The 15248-nt window shown below is 48.9% G+C and overlaps 1 protein-coding gene across 3 annotated transcripts in view; it reads left to right on the top strand.

The window, feature by feature from the left end:
* Nucleotides 1-15248, top strand: part of NME9 (NME/NM23 family member 9) — a 592734-nt gene that overhangs the window by 299118 nt on the left and 278368 nt on the right. For all 3 annotated transcript variants that reach the window (XM_085648664.1, XM_085648665.1, XM_085648663.1), the window contains 2 exons: nucleotides 6883-7043; nucleotides 13694-13890. In XM_085648664.1, the coding sequence (XP_085504790.1) occupies nucleotides 6883-7043; nucleotides 13694-13890 (358 nt within the window). The remainder of the gene's footprint in view (nucleotides 1-6882; nucleotides 7044-13693; nucleotides 13891-15248) is intronic.

Raw genomic sequence — 15248 nt, 5'->3', positions numbered from 1 at the left:
CGCGCCTTCTGCAGGAGTACATCTCTGTCCCGGAAATGGAGCAACCGGGCTACTACTGGCTGCAGAAGACGCCCCTGCGCCAGAGGCCTGGCCGGGACTCTGTGGGCCCTTTCGAAAGTGTAGAAAGTCGACAGGCCCTCAGGTACCACCACCCTTCTCAACCATTGCTCCATAGGACACTATGTCGCCGCTCACAGCTCCCTCCGGCAGGCCCAGGACTCGAATGTTGTTCCACCTGTTACGCCCCTCTGCATCTTTGGCCTGTCCCTCCAACACACTCACCCTGTTGGTGAGGGCCTCCAACTGCTGTTCCAAGGCCTTTTGGGCGGGAGCTATTTTGGTAATGCTGGACTCGGTCTCCTTCACCCTCTCGGAGAGCTTCTTGTGCTCCTCTCGCAGAAGGCCGAGCCCTACCGCAACCATGCTGATGTCCTGATGGAGAGTAGCTTTCGTGTCCGGTATGGCCTCCAGTATCTTGCCCAGCTGCAGTTGCACTGGGTCCTCTGGAGCAGTCTACGATTTCTCCTGGGCGCTATCGTCTGGGTCGTGCGAGGCCCCAGCCTTCGACCTCGAAGTTTTCCCATGGCGCCGGAAAGTCCACACGGTTAAGGGATCTTGCCTGGGAGGGAAGGGCAACCCAGCAACTAGTTCGGCAGCTCTGTCCGTCGCTCTACGGAGCAGGCCTATGGTACTCGGGGGGGGTCCCCGCACTTCTACTCCTAGGGCAGCCCCTCTGTTGGTGGACTCACTGTCCTGTGTTTCACAGTCCAGACCCAAGGGCCGAGTCCTCACCCAAACCACCGCCCACACAGAAAATTGGGGCAATCTTTACATAATCTTTGGTGGCAGTTCGCCCTCAGCCACTCCTGCATTGGTCCGGGGTGTACCCCCCTGCGCCGTCCCTATTCTCCTCAGGGAGGCCTGCAAAGATCCAGGGCAACCAACATAACCAGGTTGCGAAAGGGTCCGCACCGCAAAACCCCTGCCTCCCAGCTGCTCCACAAAGCAGTCGTAGTGCCCCCTGCGCCACCACGCTAGTCCCGATGGACTCCGGGCCTCTTCCAACACACCTCAGAGGGAGCGGATGTGCCAGACTCGAAACCCCTCTGCGCCCCAGGGCGTAGGTTATCTTCCAGAATAGCAGCGGCCACTCCTCAGCAGGTCAAGTCCCAGTCTCCGCCAGCAGGGACCTAAAGGCCCAAGTCCCAGTCCTGGGGGAAACCCTCGGGCGGTGCTCACCCCAGGGGGAGGCAATAGCCCCCTCAGCAGCCTTCACTCTTCAGCCTGCAGGCTCCGACGGTGACTCCTCGCCACCGTATCCAGCTTGAGGGGCAACACCCACTCCCTCGTGGTCTACAGGGGTGACGGTTGCTCCCCCGCTGCTAGGGACGATGGCCGGGCCCGCACCTTAGTCCACAAGCCCCGACTGGGCTCTGATTGCACGCCCCGTCCTGCTCCCAACCTCCGGATGCCGTGTTGCGGTGCGTTCGCCTCTCTCATGGCAGCGCCAGTACCGCCGATAAGTTCCGCCGGGCTGCCACTCTGCTCTGAAGCCCATTCCGGACCACTGTCCACGAGCCCTTGATCGGGGCACAAGCTCTGACAAGTTCCTCTCGGGCGCCGATCAGTCCCGGGCCGCCATCTTGCGTGCTTCCAGCACCGGCAGCTTCCGAGAACCTGGACTCTCCCCTTTAGCTTGGGAGCCGAGGTGGCCACTGGATCAAGCTTTTTGCCGTCCTGGCACCACCAGGCCAGATTTAGGACGTTTCCTGGTCTCGGGCGCCAGTGATTTGGGCCAATAATTAGTGGGCTTTGGAGCTCCGAGTTCACGCATCTGCCATTATCGGCTCCTTGGCCGAACCCTCTGTCGATATTTTTAACTCGATATTTAGAACATCGATGTTTGTGACATCGATATTCTATCAGTAAACCATCATACCATGCAAGTCATTGGGTCCCAGCTATGCGATCTGAGGGAACATGGGTAGAGAGGGGGAAGACTTCCCCACTGTGCTGTCTTCTCCAGTGGTAGAATCTAAATAAGAGCAACTACCAGCACTTCCATCGTGGGAGCCATGCAGCCCCTAGGTTCTGTCTCCTTGATGCAGGTGGTCTCACTTGGCGTCTACCAAGTGATGGACCGTATTCACCAGCAGCAGCACTGGACAAAGTTGGGCAGCCTACTTCAATCTCTTCTCGAGCTGTCCAGGTGGGCCCATCCGGCTCCAGGTCCGATGCTGAGCTACGCCTGCCTGCCTCCTCTTTCTCAAACCTTGTGGGAGGCAGCTCAGACGATGTCAAATGCTAAGCAACTTGCCAGTCCTCCAGGGCCTAAAGGGTTACGGATATCTGGCAGATAGTGGGGGATTTAGTAATCCGGAGCAGAGCTCTACTGAAGAGCACCCCACAATCTTGTGACGCTTCGCCTTACCCCATCCTTTCTTAATTTCAATAGTTCTTGGTATTAAATAAGCCTTATACTCATGTATTTCGAAAATGCATCCCCCCAATTTTGTCTAGAATACCGTAATAGATACCATTGTTTCAAGGCTGTCCTCTTTTTGCTTTATCTCTCTGAGCATCAAATCAGCGATGTGTGCCTGGTTTATACTTATCTTAAGTCTTTATATATTTGTTAATATATTGTAATTGATTTAGCCAGAGATGGGTATCTGCAGATCACTAGTGTCACACAACAGCGATACATATTGCTTGTAAAACAACTTGTGAGACCCTAGAGTGGGAAACATATCATCATGAGATATGACCTCTGTGAGAAGATCAGTGGTGAGGGAATGGATTGCCACTTCTAAAATATTCCCATACAAGGAGATTTGGAGGGCCCATTACAATTTAGTTGGTCCTGTTATATATATATATATATATATATATATATATATATATATATATATATATATATATATATATATATATATATATATATAAAATCCAAAAAGGCTGTCTATATTACCTACTGGCGGTCGCCAGTAGGTAGTTATAGTTAGGACCCTGTTTCCATAGGAAATCCGCAACATTCTATTTTGAATAACTTTGGCGCCGGTCGACGAATCCTCGCGAATTTTTCAAAATAGGTGGGGCGCTACGCTCCGCTCCTACCCTGAAAGTCTCGGGGGGATTCGTCAAGCGGGGGCTGAGATAAAAGGGGGATCCCAAAACGCGTTTTTCCCATGCATTTTTCCATAGGACCTTTAGACACAGCTATAGCCCGAACGGCTGAACAGAATTACTTGAAATTTGGCAGAGAGCTAGTCCTCAGGTCAAGGAAGTGCCTTTTGTAGGTTTGGTGTAAATCTGTTCAGTAGATTCTGAGAAAATAGCCTTTAAATCAATATATATATCTGAGCCAGCTTACGGTGCGCTTACGGTGCGCTTACCGTACGCGTACGGTGGCGTGCGCGAGCGCGATTCTGATTGGCTCTTAGATCTTAGTAAACATTCGAATCGGTCGAAACCAGGAAGCGGCGGCCGCCATTTTCTCTCTCGCTCTCTGAGTTAGGCAGCAAAAACGAAGCCAAAAAATGGCTAAAGAGGCAGTTTCGTCACATCCTAACCACCCAGCATTGATATAGGGGTCCCCAAACAACCCTCAAGCCCAAAAAAAAAAGTTTTTTTTTTCCGAATATATGCGCCATGTACATACTAACAGCCTTTGAGGAAGAGGCTCATTAGCCTCAAAACGCGTCAGGCATTATTGTTTGCCGGTATGCTGAGAGAAGCTGATATTAAAGACCCAAGTGGGAGGCGAGCTCTCCAGTGCATTTCTAAAGATCTGGTCGTTTTGGTGAAAAAATATATATATATACATAAATATTTTTTTTTTAATTGTTTTCTAATTAAAATATATGAGCTCAACCTGTAGTCATAAGCAATACATATTTAACTTTTTTTGCTGGGAGAGCTTCTTGGGAGATGTGAACTTTAGAAAGATCCATGTGTGTGATATGAGGGAGATTTTGGGGCCGATTACGATCCTGGAAAAACCCGGTACAAACCGTGGGGCGGAGCTTTTTCTCCGTCCGACTCGTACCGGGTTGTAAAACTTTATAAACATGCAATTACGATTCGTACGGAAACACCATTTCCGTACGAATCGGAAAAAAGACCAACCGACAGAAAAATACATACAAATGTGATCTGGGACACCGCGGACGTGACGTCCGGACAGAGTTAGGCATGTTTTTACGTACCAGCAATTACGATTCGCACCGACTGCAGTCCGGATGGGAAAATTTTTACGGCACCTAAAAAGTGCCGGAGTAGCTAAGTATGCAGCGATGCGAGCTGATTAGGGGGCCCGGTACGCGCCGTACCCCCCCCCCGTATGTACGGAGCGTACCACCGTACCCCCCAGCCCCCGTATGTACGGAGCGTACCCCCGTACCCCCCAGCCCCCTGTATGTACGGAGCGTACCCCCGTACCCCCCAGCCCCCCGTATGTACGGAGCGTACCCCCACCCCCGTATGTACGGTGCGGACCCCCAGCGCTACGGGGGGCTGGGGGGTACGCTCTGTACATACGGGGGGCTGGGGGTTACGGCGCACCCATCCGCGGGAGGGCTGGGGGTACGGCGTGCCCATCCGCGGGGGGGCTGGGGGTACGGCGCGAACATACGGTGGGCGGGGGGGGTACGGCACGTACCGGGCACTTGTTTGGACATCTCCATGGTTGCTATGGGAGTTCGCTCCGGACGGTCTTTTTTCCATACAGTTGTACAATCGGACGGATGGGACGGATCGTACTTGCGCATTTGGACTTCAGTTTTCCCATTTGTACGTAAAAATGTCCGGGGACGTGTCGGAGACTTTTCCCGACCCGAGGACGTGTGGGGGAATTTTCCCAATGCGATTTGTATGGACTTTTTCCCATACGAATCGTACTTGGCAGTTTGTACGGCGCTTTTACCATTTGTACGGAAAAAAGTCCAGATTCAATTCGGTTGGGGAAATTTTTTCCAGGATCCTAATCGGCACCCAAGTCTCTAATGTTCCACCTTCGCCTTTTGCAGTCTAAAGCTATAGTATCAATTGACTGGTCTTCAGGGATAGTCATTTTGCTTTGTGGATCCTATAGGACCCTCCCAGTGTTATGTCCACTCCTAAGACCCACCTCCTGTGGGGATAATTGCTTTGATATTGATTCACAGTGTGAGGGGTTCATGTTTAGAATTACCTATCAGAAGGACAGGAGACTTACCTTCGATAATAATGTTTCTGAATGCTCTAGCTATACGCAGATTACTCACAGTTTGCTTTCGTCCCCATTCTGTAGACTTTACATTTAAGAGTTAATAATGTTCCAAGCTAGAGTTTGCAAGCAGTCAATGTCCTCAGTCTGTCTGTGACACTCCATGTCTACTTGGACTAGGAGAGATGCACATAGTTAGGAATATGCGATTAGAGAGAGTATCCACTCGAAAGAGTGTTATCATAGCTATGTCATTTGTACCTCATTAGTTACATGGAGAATGATTCTGATGTCAGATGTTATGTGGCTTGCCAAAGGCAGAGTTATTTTTGCTATACTAACCTATCCGGGTTTAAAGTCAAACCCAAGACTTCTAAATTACCCATGATTATCTTAAAGACTGACACCTTTTTTTGTACCTGTATTTACAGCAGCAGTTCCTCCATTTAGGTCTCTAGGTCAGCCACAGACACGGTCTGAAAAAATCTGCAGTTTCAATTATCTCCTTTCCTCCAGATGCTGTCTATTTGAGCACTATCTCTGATTCAATTTGCCTATCTCCATGGACAGACAGCGCACGCAGAAGCTGGGAGAGAGGGCAGCCCTGTCTCTTCCCCCTCCTAATAAGGAACTTACCAAACTTATCAAACAGATGTTAGTGTATTTTATATCTGTTCGAGGAAATATACCTGGTTGAGCTCACTGTGTCTTAATAAACCACACTCAGAAAAAACCCTCATGCAAGGCCGGCTCAAAGGCACTGTGTGTTTTTTAAGGTGCCTGTGGAGAGGGAGCACAGGACTTACTGCAGTGGTTTTCAAAGTTCTTAATGCTGCGCCCCCCCCCCTTGAAAGAAAGAAAAAAATCCTCGGGTGGGGGAGGGGGGTCCATCAATTTATTATTATTATTTTTTAATTAACAATTTTTAAATATGTCTCATCATATTTATACATTGCAGTTAAGCTCTGTTACCCCTTTTTGGTCAAGCCTGGGCAGCGCATGCACTGCTCTGCGGCATGCTGTATTGGAGTATGGAATATAAGCCCCACCCACTCTCAGCCCATATTTATCATTGGCTTGTGTAATTGACTTTCATAAATGCTGTCTTGTGATTCGTTAATAGGCTTTTTAGTCCTTCCTTAGTACCGCATTGTCTTCATTTGTAACCTCCCATGAGGACTGGCCCTTCTACTTTGGTTGTTACACGGTACATCTTTTTAAGTTTGTAAGCGTATTTTCTTGAATGAGTTTCTCCTATGCAGGCACGACATGCTTTCCTGCAACATTCAGCGCGCCATGCATGCTTTACCTTTTCGAGCAGCCCGGGACAATGGCAGGCCACTTCTTTGAATAGGTCTCGCATTTACAAGAGTTTGAGCTATTGGCTTTGTAAATGCCAATGCCTTTTATTTATATGTTAATTAGCAAAACAGAAAATAAAAGGCATTGTCATTTACAATGCCAGTAGCTTAAACTCTCGCAAATGCGAGACCTGTTGGTTTACAAATGCTTGTTTACACATACTCCCAGCCAGCATATAAATGGCAAAAGTTGTTAGCGATGCCCCATTACAAGGTGGCTAACTTTAAGGCCCCCCAGGGGGGCCGCCCACCAGTTTGAAGACCTCTGATTTACTGTGATAGCCTTGATTCACTGTGGAACTTTTATTCCTGCAGGAAAAGTTTGAGGAGCTAGTCCAGTTTATGGCAAGTGGGCCCTGCCATGTACTGATCATTTCCAAGCCATCAAAAGAGGAAGATGAGGACGTCATCCCTGCTTGGAGGGAATTCATCGGCCCAACTGACGTCGAGGTTGCTAAAAAGGAGAAACCTGAGAGGTGATACGAAAAAATAAAGCTTCTGTTAGAGAGATTAACTTTCATTTTATGGATTTTTATGGATTTTTTAACAGTCAACATATTTCGCCATATTAAAATAATGATGCATACTAATAGGCCACCTTGTGTTGAACTCCCATTCCCATAAGAAGATGTCACACTTGTCATCTTATCATGACAGAACAAAACAAACACACTGATATCATTATATACCCCTTTCCCACATAATGCACAACCACAGACATCTGGAAAATAGTCAGAATTTAATTGTTTGTGAATTATAAATAACTATGCATTTCATGATTGTACGACAGGCAACTTCAGGTCAAGTGGTTTTGTAAGTTACAAAGTCCGTTCTGCTGTGTAGTACAGGGGCAATCATTTTTCTTTTTAGCAGGTTTTGATATTTATGTAATATATTCCTCTTTAATTTGAGATTTGTGTGTGAAAATGGCCAGGCCAGGTAATCTGGTCTGCTCCACCAAGCCAATACTCATTTTCACCATGTTCCTTTTTTAACTATCTTCCTTTCATCTGAGATGGAGAGACAAACTTTTGACTACTAAATGTGATGTTTTCCAAGCATTGTTAGGAATATAAGATTACCTGCTTGTGGTTGAAAGTCTTATGAGTAATACAGAGACTGATTGGTTGTTACATACATTTTTATCGTATCTCAAACTAACTTAGTGATCGAATTTTCCAGTGATCTCAATGCCTTCTCTGAGAGGCTGGTACTATGCTCCCTTGCTCTGCAGCTGACTTACTCCACACAACAATTTCACATCAGAACTTAGAGAAGCTTTCTCTTCTCTACAAAATGTTTGTAGTAAGGTTTTTTTGTTTGGTTGCTATACATATTTAGGTAATACATGTTTATGAGCATATGTTTTTGAAGCCCTTGTTTCTTTCAGTCTATATTTTACATTTCTTTGATCATGCTAGTACATCTCCAAGTTTTAGAACATTAATTAGGAGGGCACATTGGGGATTCAGAGGCGGTTCACACTGGAGAATCACTCTATACTATCCCTTAACAGCTCCTTTGGAGATTGTACCTTACCCCTTCATATGTAGGTAAAACTTGCTCATGTTCTGTATGACAGAGCTTATGAAGTATCATCCCACCACCAATAAAGCCTTCAAACCACCAATCAAATATGTTTTCTGCATCCTTGCCCTCTGTGTTCTTCACTCACTCATGTACACATGTATTGTATTGTATTGTAATTGCATTTGTATGCGCTTACTACACCTGACGAGGCGTCGAAGCGCTTTTCTGCGAGTAGCACGCTACTCCGGGACCCATGGAGGATGGTAAACAACGTTTACTACAAAACTTTTTCACCGCAGGGAATTACAACGCGGTTGTTACAACGTCCGCGTTGTAATTCCGCATACCATTACTCCGCAAGTCAGAACAACGACTTGCGGAGGGGGGAGAAGGTGTTGGACTTAAAATCCAACACCTTCCCTACTGTCCGCACAGACTGGAGTTGGAATAGTAAATTATACTATTCCAACATACAGCATCCCCCTCCGCAATTCGTAGTTACGACTTGCGGGGTAATGGTATGCGGAATTACAACGTGGTCATTGTAACGACCGCGTTGTAATTCCCTGCGGGGAAAAAGACTGCATGATAACGAGGTATATTCATGGAGGATTAGTGTTGAATTAGTATAGTGAAACATGCAAGTACATTTTAAGTGGTGGATATGTTAGTTCTTTGGATTCGGAAAGATAGCAGAAGGATAGAAGAGGAAAAAAAGGTTTGTATTTATATAGCGCTTCTTACCCCTGATGGGGTGTTGAAGGCAGCGCTTTTTTTTTGGCGAGTAGCACGCTACTCCGGAATCCCATAAAGGATTAGTGGTGAATTACCCTTGACCCTACCTGGTAGGTCGCTCCCCCACCGCACAGCACCGCCTGTGTGTCTTCCGCTGCTGAGATAGGTTGGTTCACTGTATTGCCTGTACTGCTTTCCTCTTTGTTGTGCCCGTAACTGCTATTCTCTGTTCTCCCCCGCTGCCTGTACTTGCTCTGTGCCCATTTTTTGCCTCTGTTCCCCTCGCTGGGCCGTGTCTCGGTGCCTGGTTTTTGCCTCTGTTCCCCTCGCTGCCCTGTATTTCCATAGCTCTCCTTGCCTTCTGTAACATTCGTTGCCCCCTTACTTGTGCCTTTTTGCCTTCTGTACCCTTCATCGTCCCGCTCCGCTCCCGCCGCTGACTCCCCTGAGGCCCCGCCCCCCTGACTGCCCATTCGCTGCCCCCACCTCCCAGCTGCTCCTCCCTCCCACCTCCCCATATATGCCGGCCGCTGTGCGGCCGCGTGCAGCGGGTGCGCCTAAGGCAAGCCCGTCTGCACCCGTCCGCGCCTGGACCACACCCAGCACCAGAACCCCTGGTCGCCGCACCTACCACAAGGAACGCCGCCACTACAATGGCAGCACCCTGCACGCTCTCAACCCCGGATGGACCCACACCTGCTTCAAGGCCGCCCCGAAACGCACACACGGCCCCTTCACCTCCCGGAACTGCAGCTACACCAGCCTCAGAACCTACGAACCAACGGCCAAAAAAGACCTCAACCACCTCCAATGCATACTTCTGAACACCCGCTCCGCACGCAAACACGCCGTCGCGCTCTGGGACCTGCTCAACACAACATCCCCGGACGTTGCCTTCCTGACAGAGACGTGGATGAACGACTCCTCCGCACCCGCCATAGCCATCCCAGACGGCTACAAGATCACCCGCAGAGACCGCACCAACGGAGTCGGAGGAGGAATCGCCATCGACCACAAGAACAGCATCAGGGTCTCGACTAGCACCGACGACACTCTCATCACCGCCGAACACATGCATTTCCACATTCACACAGACCCCAACTCCACCCTCAGAGGCAACCTCGACTACCGACCCCCCGGACCCCGCCCCCAGTTCAGCGACTCCATCGCCGACCTCATCAGCACGCACGCCCTGACCTCCACCGACTACATCCTCCTCAGAGACCTGAACTTTCACCTTGAGAACAACAACGACAGCAACACCACAACCCTGATCGATAACCTCGCCAACCTCGGACTGACGCAACTCGTCACCACGCCCACCCACTCCGCCGGCCACACGCTTGACCCCGTCTCCTCCTCAAACCCGCACATCTCCTTCAACCACACCACTGAACTCCTCTGGACCGACCACCGCTGCATCCACTTCACCTTCCAGAAACCTACCACACACCACCGCACCCAACAGATCCCCCGCCGCTGCTGTAACAAAATCACCGAAGATCGACTTCATGCAAACCTCGCTCTCAGCCCACCCACCGAACCCGCCAATGCCCACGACGCTGCCCACAGCCTCAGACGCTGGATCGAAGACTGTGCCAACACCCTCGCCCCGCTGAAGAAACCCCCCTACAGAGACACCAGCAAGAGGGCCAGCTGGTTCACCACAGAACTCCTAGCCTCTAAGCAAACTTGCCGGAAGCAACACAATGACGCCATCCGCAACCACCACCACCTCATCAAGGCTGCCAAGAGGACCTCCTTCAAAGACCGCCTCGACAACAACGCACACAACAGCAAGGAGCTCTTCAACATCGTGAAGGAACTCTCCAACCCCAGCTCCAACACCAACGACATCCTTCCATCGCAAGCCCTGTGTGACTCCCTCGCCACTTTCTTCCACCGCAAGGTAGCAGACATCCACGACAGCTTCAACACCCAGACAGCCCCAACAAACAGCAACACAACAGACTCTCCTCACATCATCGACCACGACCCCCTGCTAGCCTGGGCCAGCGTGAGCATCGATGACACCATCAAGACCATGAGCACAATCCACTCCGGCTCTCCGTCAGACCCATTCCCGTACCACGTCTTCAACAAAGCAAGCAGCTCCATCGCACCCCACCTGCGCAACATCATCAACCTCTCCCTCGAGACCGCGACCTTCCCAGAGAGCTGGAAACATGCCGAGATCAACGCTCTACTCAAAAAACCCAAAGCAGACCCAAGAGACCTCAAGAACTTCCGGCCCATCTCTCTGCTCCCGTTCCCGACCAAGGTCATCGAGAAGATCGTCAACAGACAGCTAACCCAATACCTCGAAGAAAACAGAATCCTGGACCCTTCTCAGTCAGGGTTCCGCAGCAACCACAGCACCAAGACCGCCCTCATCGCCGCCACCGACGACATCAGGACTCTGCTGGACAACGGTGAGACTGTAGCACTCATCCTCCTAGACCTCTCCGCCGCCTTCGACACCGTCTGCCACCGCACACTACACGCATGCCTCCACGCCGCAGGGATCCGAGACAAGGCTCTGGAATGGACCACATCCTTCCTCTCAGACAGAACCCAGAGCGTCTGCCTCCCCCCCATTCCGATCCAAAGCCTCCGAGATCATCTGCGGCGTACCCCAGGGCTCCTCCCTCAGCCCGACACTGTTCAACATCTACATGGCTCCGCTAGCACACGTCGCTCAACAGCACAACCTCAACATAATCTCCTACGCCGACGACACTCAGCTGATCCTCTCCCTCACCAAGGACCCCATCACCGCCAAAGCCAACCTTCACGAAGGAATGAAGGCTGTCGCCGACTGGATGAGGGCCAGCCGCCTGAAGCTGAACTCGGACAAGACGGAGGTCCTCATCCTCGGCTCCAAACCTTCAGCCTGGGACGACTCCTGTGGCCGACGGCACTGGGGACAGCCCCGACACCCACAGACCACGCACGCAACCTGCGAATCATCCTAGACTCAACGCTCTCAATGCCGTCTCCTCCTCCTGCTTCAACACCCTCCGCATGCTCCGCAAAATCTACAAATGGATCCCAACAGATACAAGAAAGACAGTCACCCAGGCCCTCATCAGCAGCAGACTCGACTGTGGAAACGCCCTCTACGCGGGAGCCCCGACCAAGCTCATAAAACAACTACAACGCATCCAAAACGCCTCGGCACGACTGATCCTTGACATACCACGCCACAGCCACATCACCCTCCACCTGAGAAACCTGCACTGGCTCCTCGTCAACAAGAGGATATCCTTCAAGCACCTCATCCACGCACACAAGGCACTCCACAAGACCGGCCCTGCCTACCTCAACAGTCGACTCTCCTTCTACATCCCCAACCGCCAGCTACGCTCCGCCGACCTCTCACTTGCCACGGTTCCGCGCATCCAAAGAACTACCACCGGCGGGAGATCTTTCTCCCACCTCGCCGCCAAAACATGGAACACCCTACCACTGAGCCTACAACAGACCCAAGACCTGCTGACCTTCAGGAAAACACTCAAGACCTGGCTGTTCGATCAGTAGCAGCCTTCCCCCCAGCGCCTTGAGACCCTCGCGGGTATGTAGTGCGCTTTACAGATGTTTGATTGATTGATTGATTTAGTATGGTGAAATCTGAAAGTAATTTGAGTGGTGGATATTAGTTAGTTATTTGGAGTGAGAAGGTTAGCGGAGGGATAGAAGGGAAAGAAAGGTTTGCATTCATGTAGCGCCTGTTACCCCTGATGGGATGTTGAAGCGCTTTTCTGGCGAGTAGCAGGCAACTCCGGAACCCATAAAGGATTAGTGTTGAAAATTAGTATAGTGAAATATGAAGTAATTTGAGTGGTGGATATGTTAGTCAGTTATTTGGATTGAGAAGGATTGGGGAGGGGTAAAAAAGGGAGAAATGTTTGCATTTATATAGCGCTTATAACCCTGAAGAGGTGTTGAAATGCTTTGTTGGCGAGTAGCACGCTACTCTGGAACCCATAAAGGATTAATGGTGAATTAGTATAGTGGAATATGGAATTAGAGAAGTGCACATGTTAGTCTGTTATTTTGATTGGAAAGCATAGTGGAGGGATAGAAGAGTGAATGATTTCTTTTTTTAGGTAATAGCAGTAGGAGGAGGCTTTTGGATGAGTAAAAAGGGGTGTTTGGAGGGGATGAGTCAGAGGAAAGAGTTTAGAAAGGTTTGTTGTGGGGGATCGGTATAGTAAAAGAAGTGTCTGATGATGCAAGGAGGGGTAGAGTAGGAGAGAGTCAAGAAAGGGTTATTTTGGGGAACATAGCAGTGGTATGGGGTTTGGGATAAATGGGAGAGTGGGTGTAGAGGATGTAATGATAGATGTATAGGGTGAGAGATAGGGTAGTGCTTTGGAAAGAGTAGTAGAAAGAAGTTTGAGATGAGTCTGAAAGTTGGGCTAGAAGATATATTGAGAGAAGTATAGGCTGAGAAATAGGGTAGTGCATCAAAAATGTTAAATTAGAAGAAAGTGATAAATATATAGATCCACAAGTACATTGAGAGTATATAGATGCAAAAAGGAGGTAAGTATATGCAGATTAAAGATATTGATAGAGGTACAGGATGAGAAATAGGGTAGTGCATTGGATATGCTTTTTCAGGAGAAAAGTAACAGACACACATATCCAAGTACATGGAGGTACATAGATGCACAATCGAAGCAAGTACATGTAGACCAAAGATGATTTATGTAATGTATACACATCTTGTACATATGTGTTATATATCAGTGGTGGTCCTCTACTTCTGTCAGACATGCTCACCAGTAACTTGCCTTTTTAATACACACAGGAACATTTATTGACTCAGTGTTACTAATATGTTTCTTTTCGACAGCCTCCGGGCCCAATATGGCACAGAAGTAATGTTTAATGCCGTCCACGGTAGCGAGGACAGGGAGCAGGCCAGCAGGGAGCTGGCATTCTTTTTCCCCCACTTCAAAACACCAGACATGGCTACACAGAATACACGAACAACTAATCCTGAGCGGACCCTAGCTTTAATCAGACCTGAAATCCTCAAAGAAAGGAAAGGTAATAGCACAGTTTACAGTACAATTACTGGAGAGGGTGGGGGTGGGGTCATGTTTGGCTAACAGTTTGTGAAGAGGACAATGCACCATCGTTTAGAGATATTAATATGCCTTCATCTGTATTCCGACCAACTATGTAATGAAGGTATTAGCTAACACCCATATTAAAAAAAACAAAGCGGAACATTTTGTGAGGACTGAAAAGGCTGCATATATCTCCACAATGTGTTTCAGTTAACGATATGTTCAAACATCAAGGCACTGAAGCTAAATGTGTAGGGGTGTTGGTACAATTTTGAGAATGAGGGGGTTCTGGGCATTCGGTCACTTCACTAGCCAACACCAGAGGGGTTAATGCATTAGATTGTTACTGAATGACAAAGTCTAGAAATAGCTACAACCTTTGAACAGTAGCATGGTGAATCCTCTTTGGTGCCACCTACTGTCACGTTTTTGCTAAGAATGGGGCTCAGTGATGAATTTTGAAGCTCAATTTCCCTCAAAACGTATATAAAATTAAGTGGAATGCTCCTTAATAGAGAGAAAAATTTCTGTTGTGTCGCCCCTTAAGGCTATGAAATCTGCAGAAACAACAACTAGAACTTGCAGACTTGCCGAATTAAGAATCACTTCTTTAATAGCCTGGGGCACAATTTACAGAGGTAAATCTATGGAAAGAACTTTCCACGTATGTAGATTTATGCCTATGCTTGCACGCAAATCTCCATCTGAATACAATTCACCAACTCTATGTAGAGATTTATGCCTTGTAATAGGAGTTCATTTCCCACCCCCTTGTACTATTCAAAATGTGACTGTAAAGGTACTACCAGCAACTATATGGGCATATTGTAGGTGGAAATCTGCCAAATGCAGTTGTACAATACATTGGAGATAAAACCGCCCATGTTGTGTACATCTACAAATAAAAACAAGCATTGGCATAGCCAATAGGTCTCGCCTTTGGGACCTTATAAGTGTTTAGCAATGCAACAGTTGCATAACTAAATACTTATAAGGTCCCAAAAGCGAGACCTATTGGCTATGCCAAGCGGCCCTGCGGCCGCGAAAGTGATCACGATCAAACATCAAAGCGGCCCTGTGGCCGCGAAAGTGATAGTAATCGCGGTAAACCGCGGCGCGCGCGCCCGCGCATATGCACTGTAGCTCTAGGCTGGCCTGGTAGCACTTTTTGGAGCCCTCTCAATAAGTCTCTCCAGACCAGCGCATGCGCTGGGTCAGGCGAGACCTAATGAAGATGAAAATTACTACTGAGGACACATGAATAGAGCCCACACCGTGGGCTCTGCACCCTTCCCCTTGTGCTGTGAGACACTGTAGAGATTGATGTCAGCTACT

Source organism: Triturus cristatus, chromosome 3_2 (genome assembly GCF_964204655.1).
Source record: "Triturus cristatus chromosome 3_2, aTriCri1.1, whole genome shotgun sequence".
In the NCBI taxonomy this organism is placed as follows: domain Eukaryota; kingdom Metazoa; phylum Chordata; class Amphibia; order Caudata; family Salamandridae; genus Triturus; species Triturus cristatus.
This window is presented reverse-complemented; position numbering and strand designations above follow the sequence as displayed.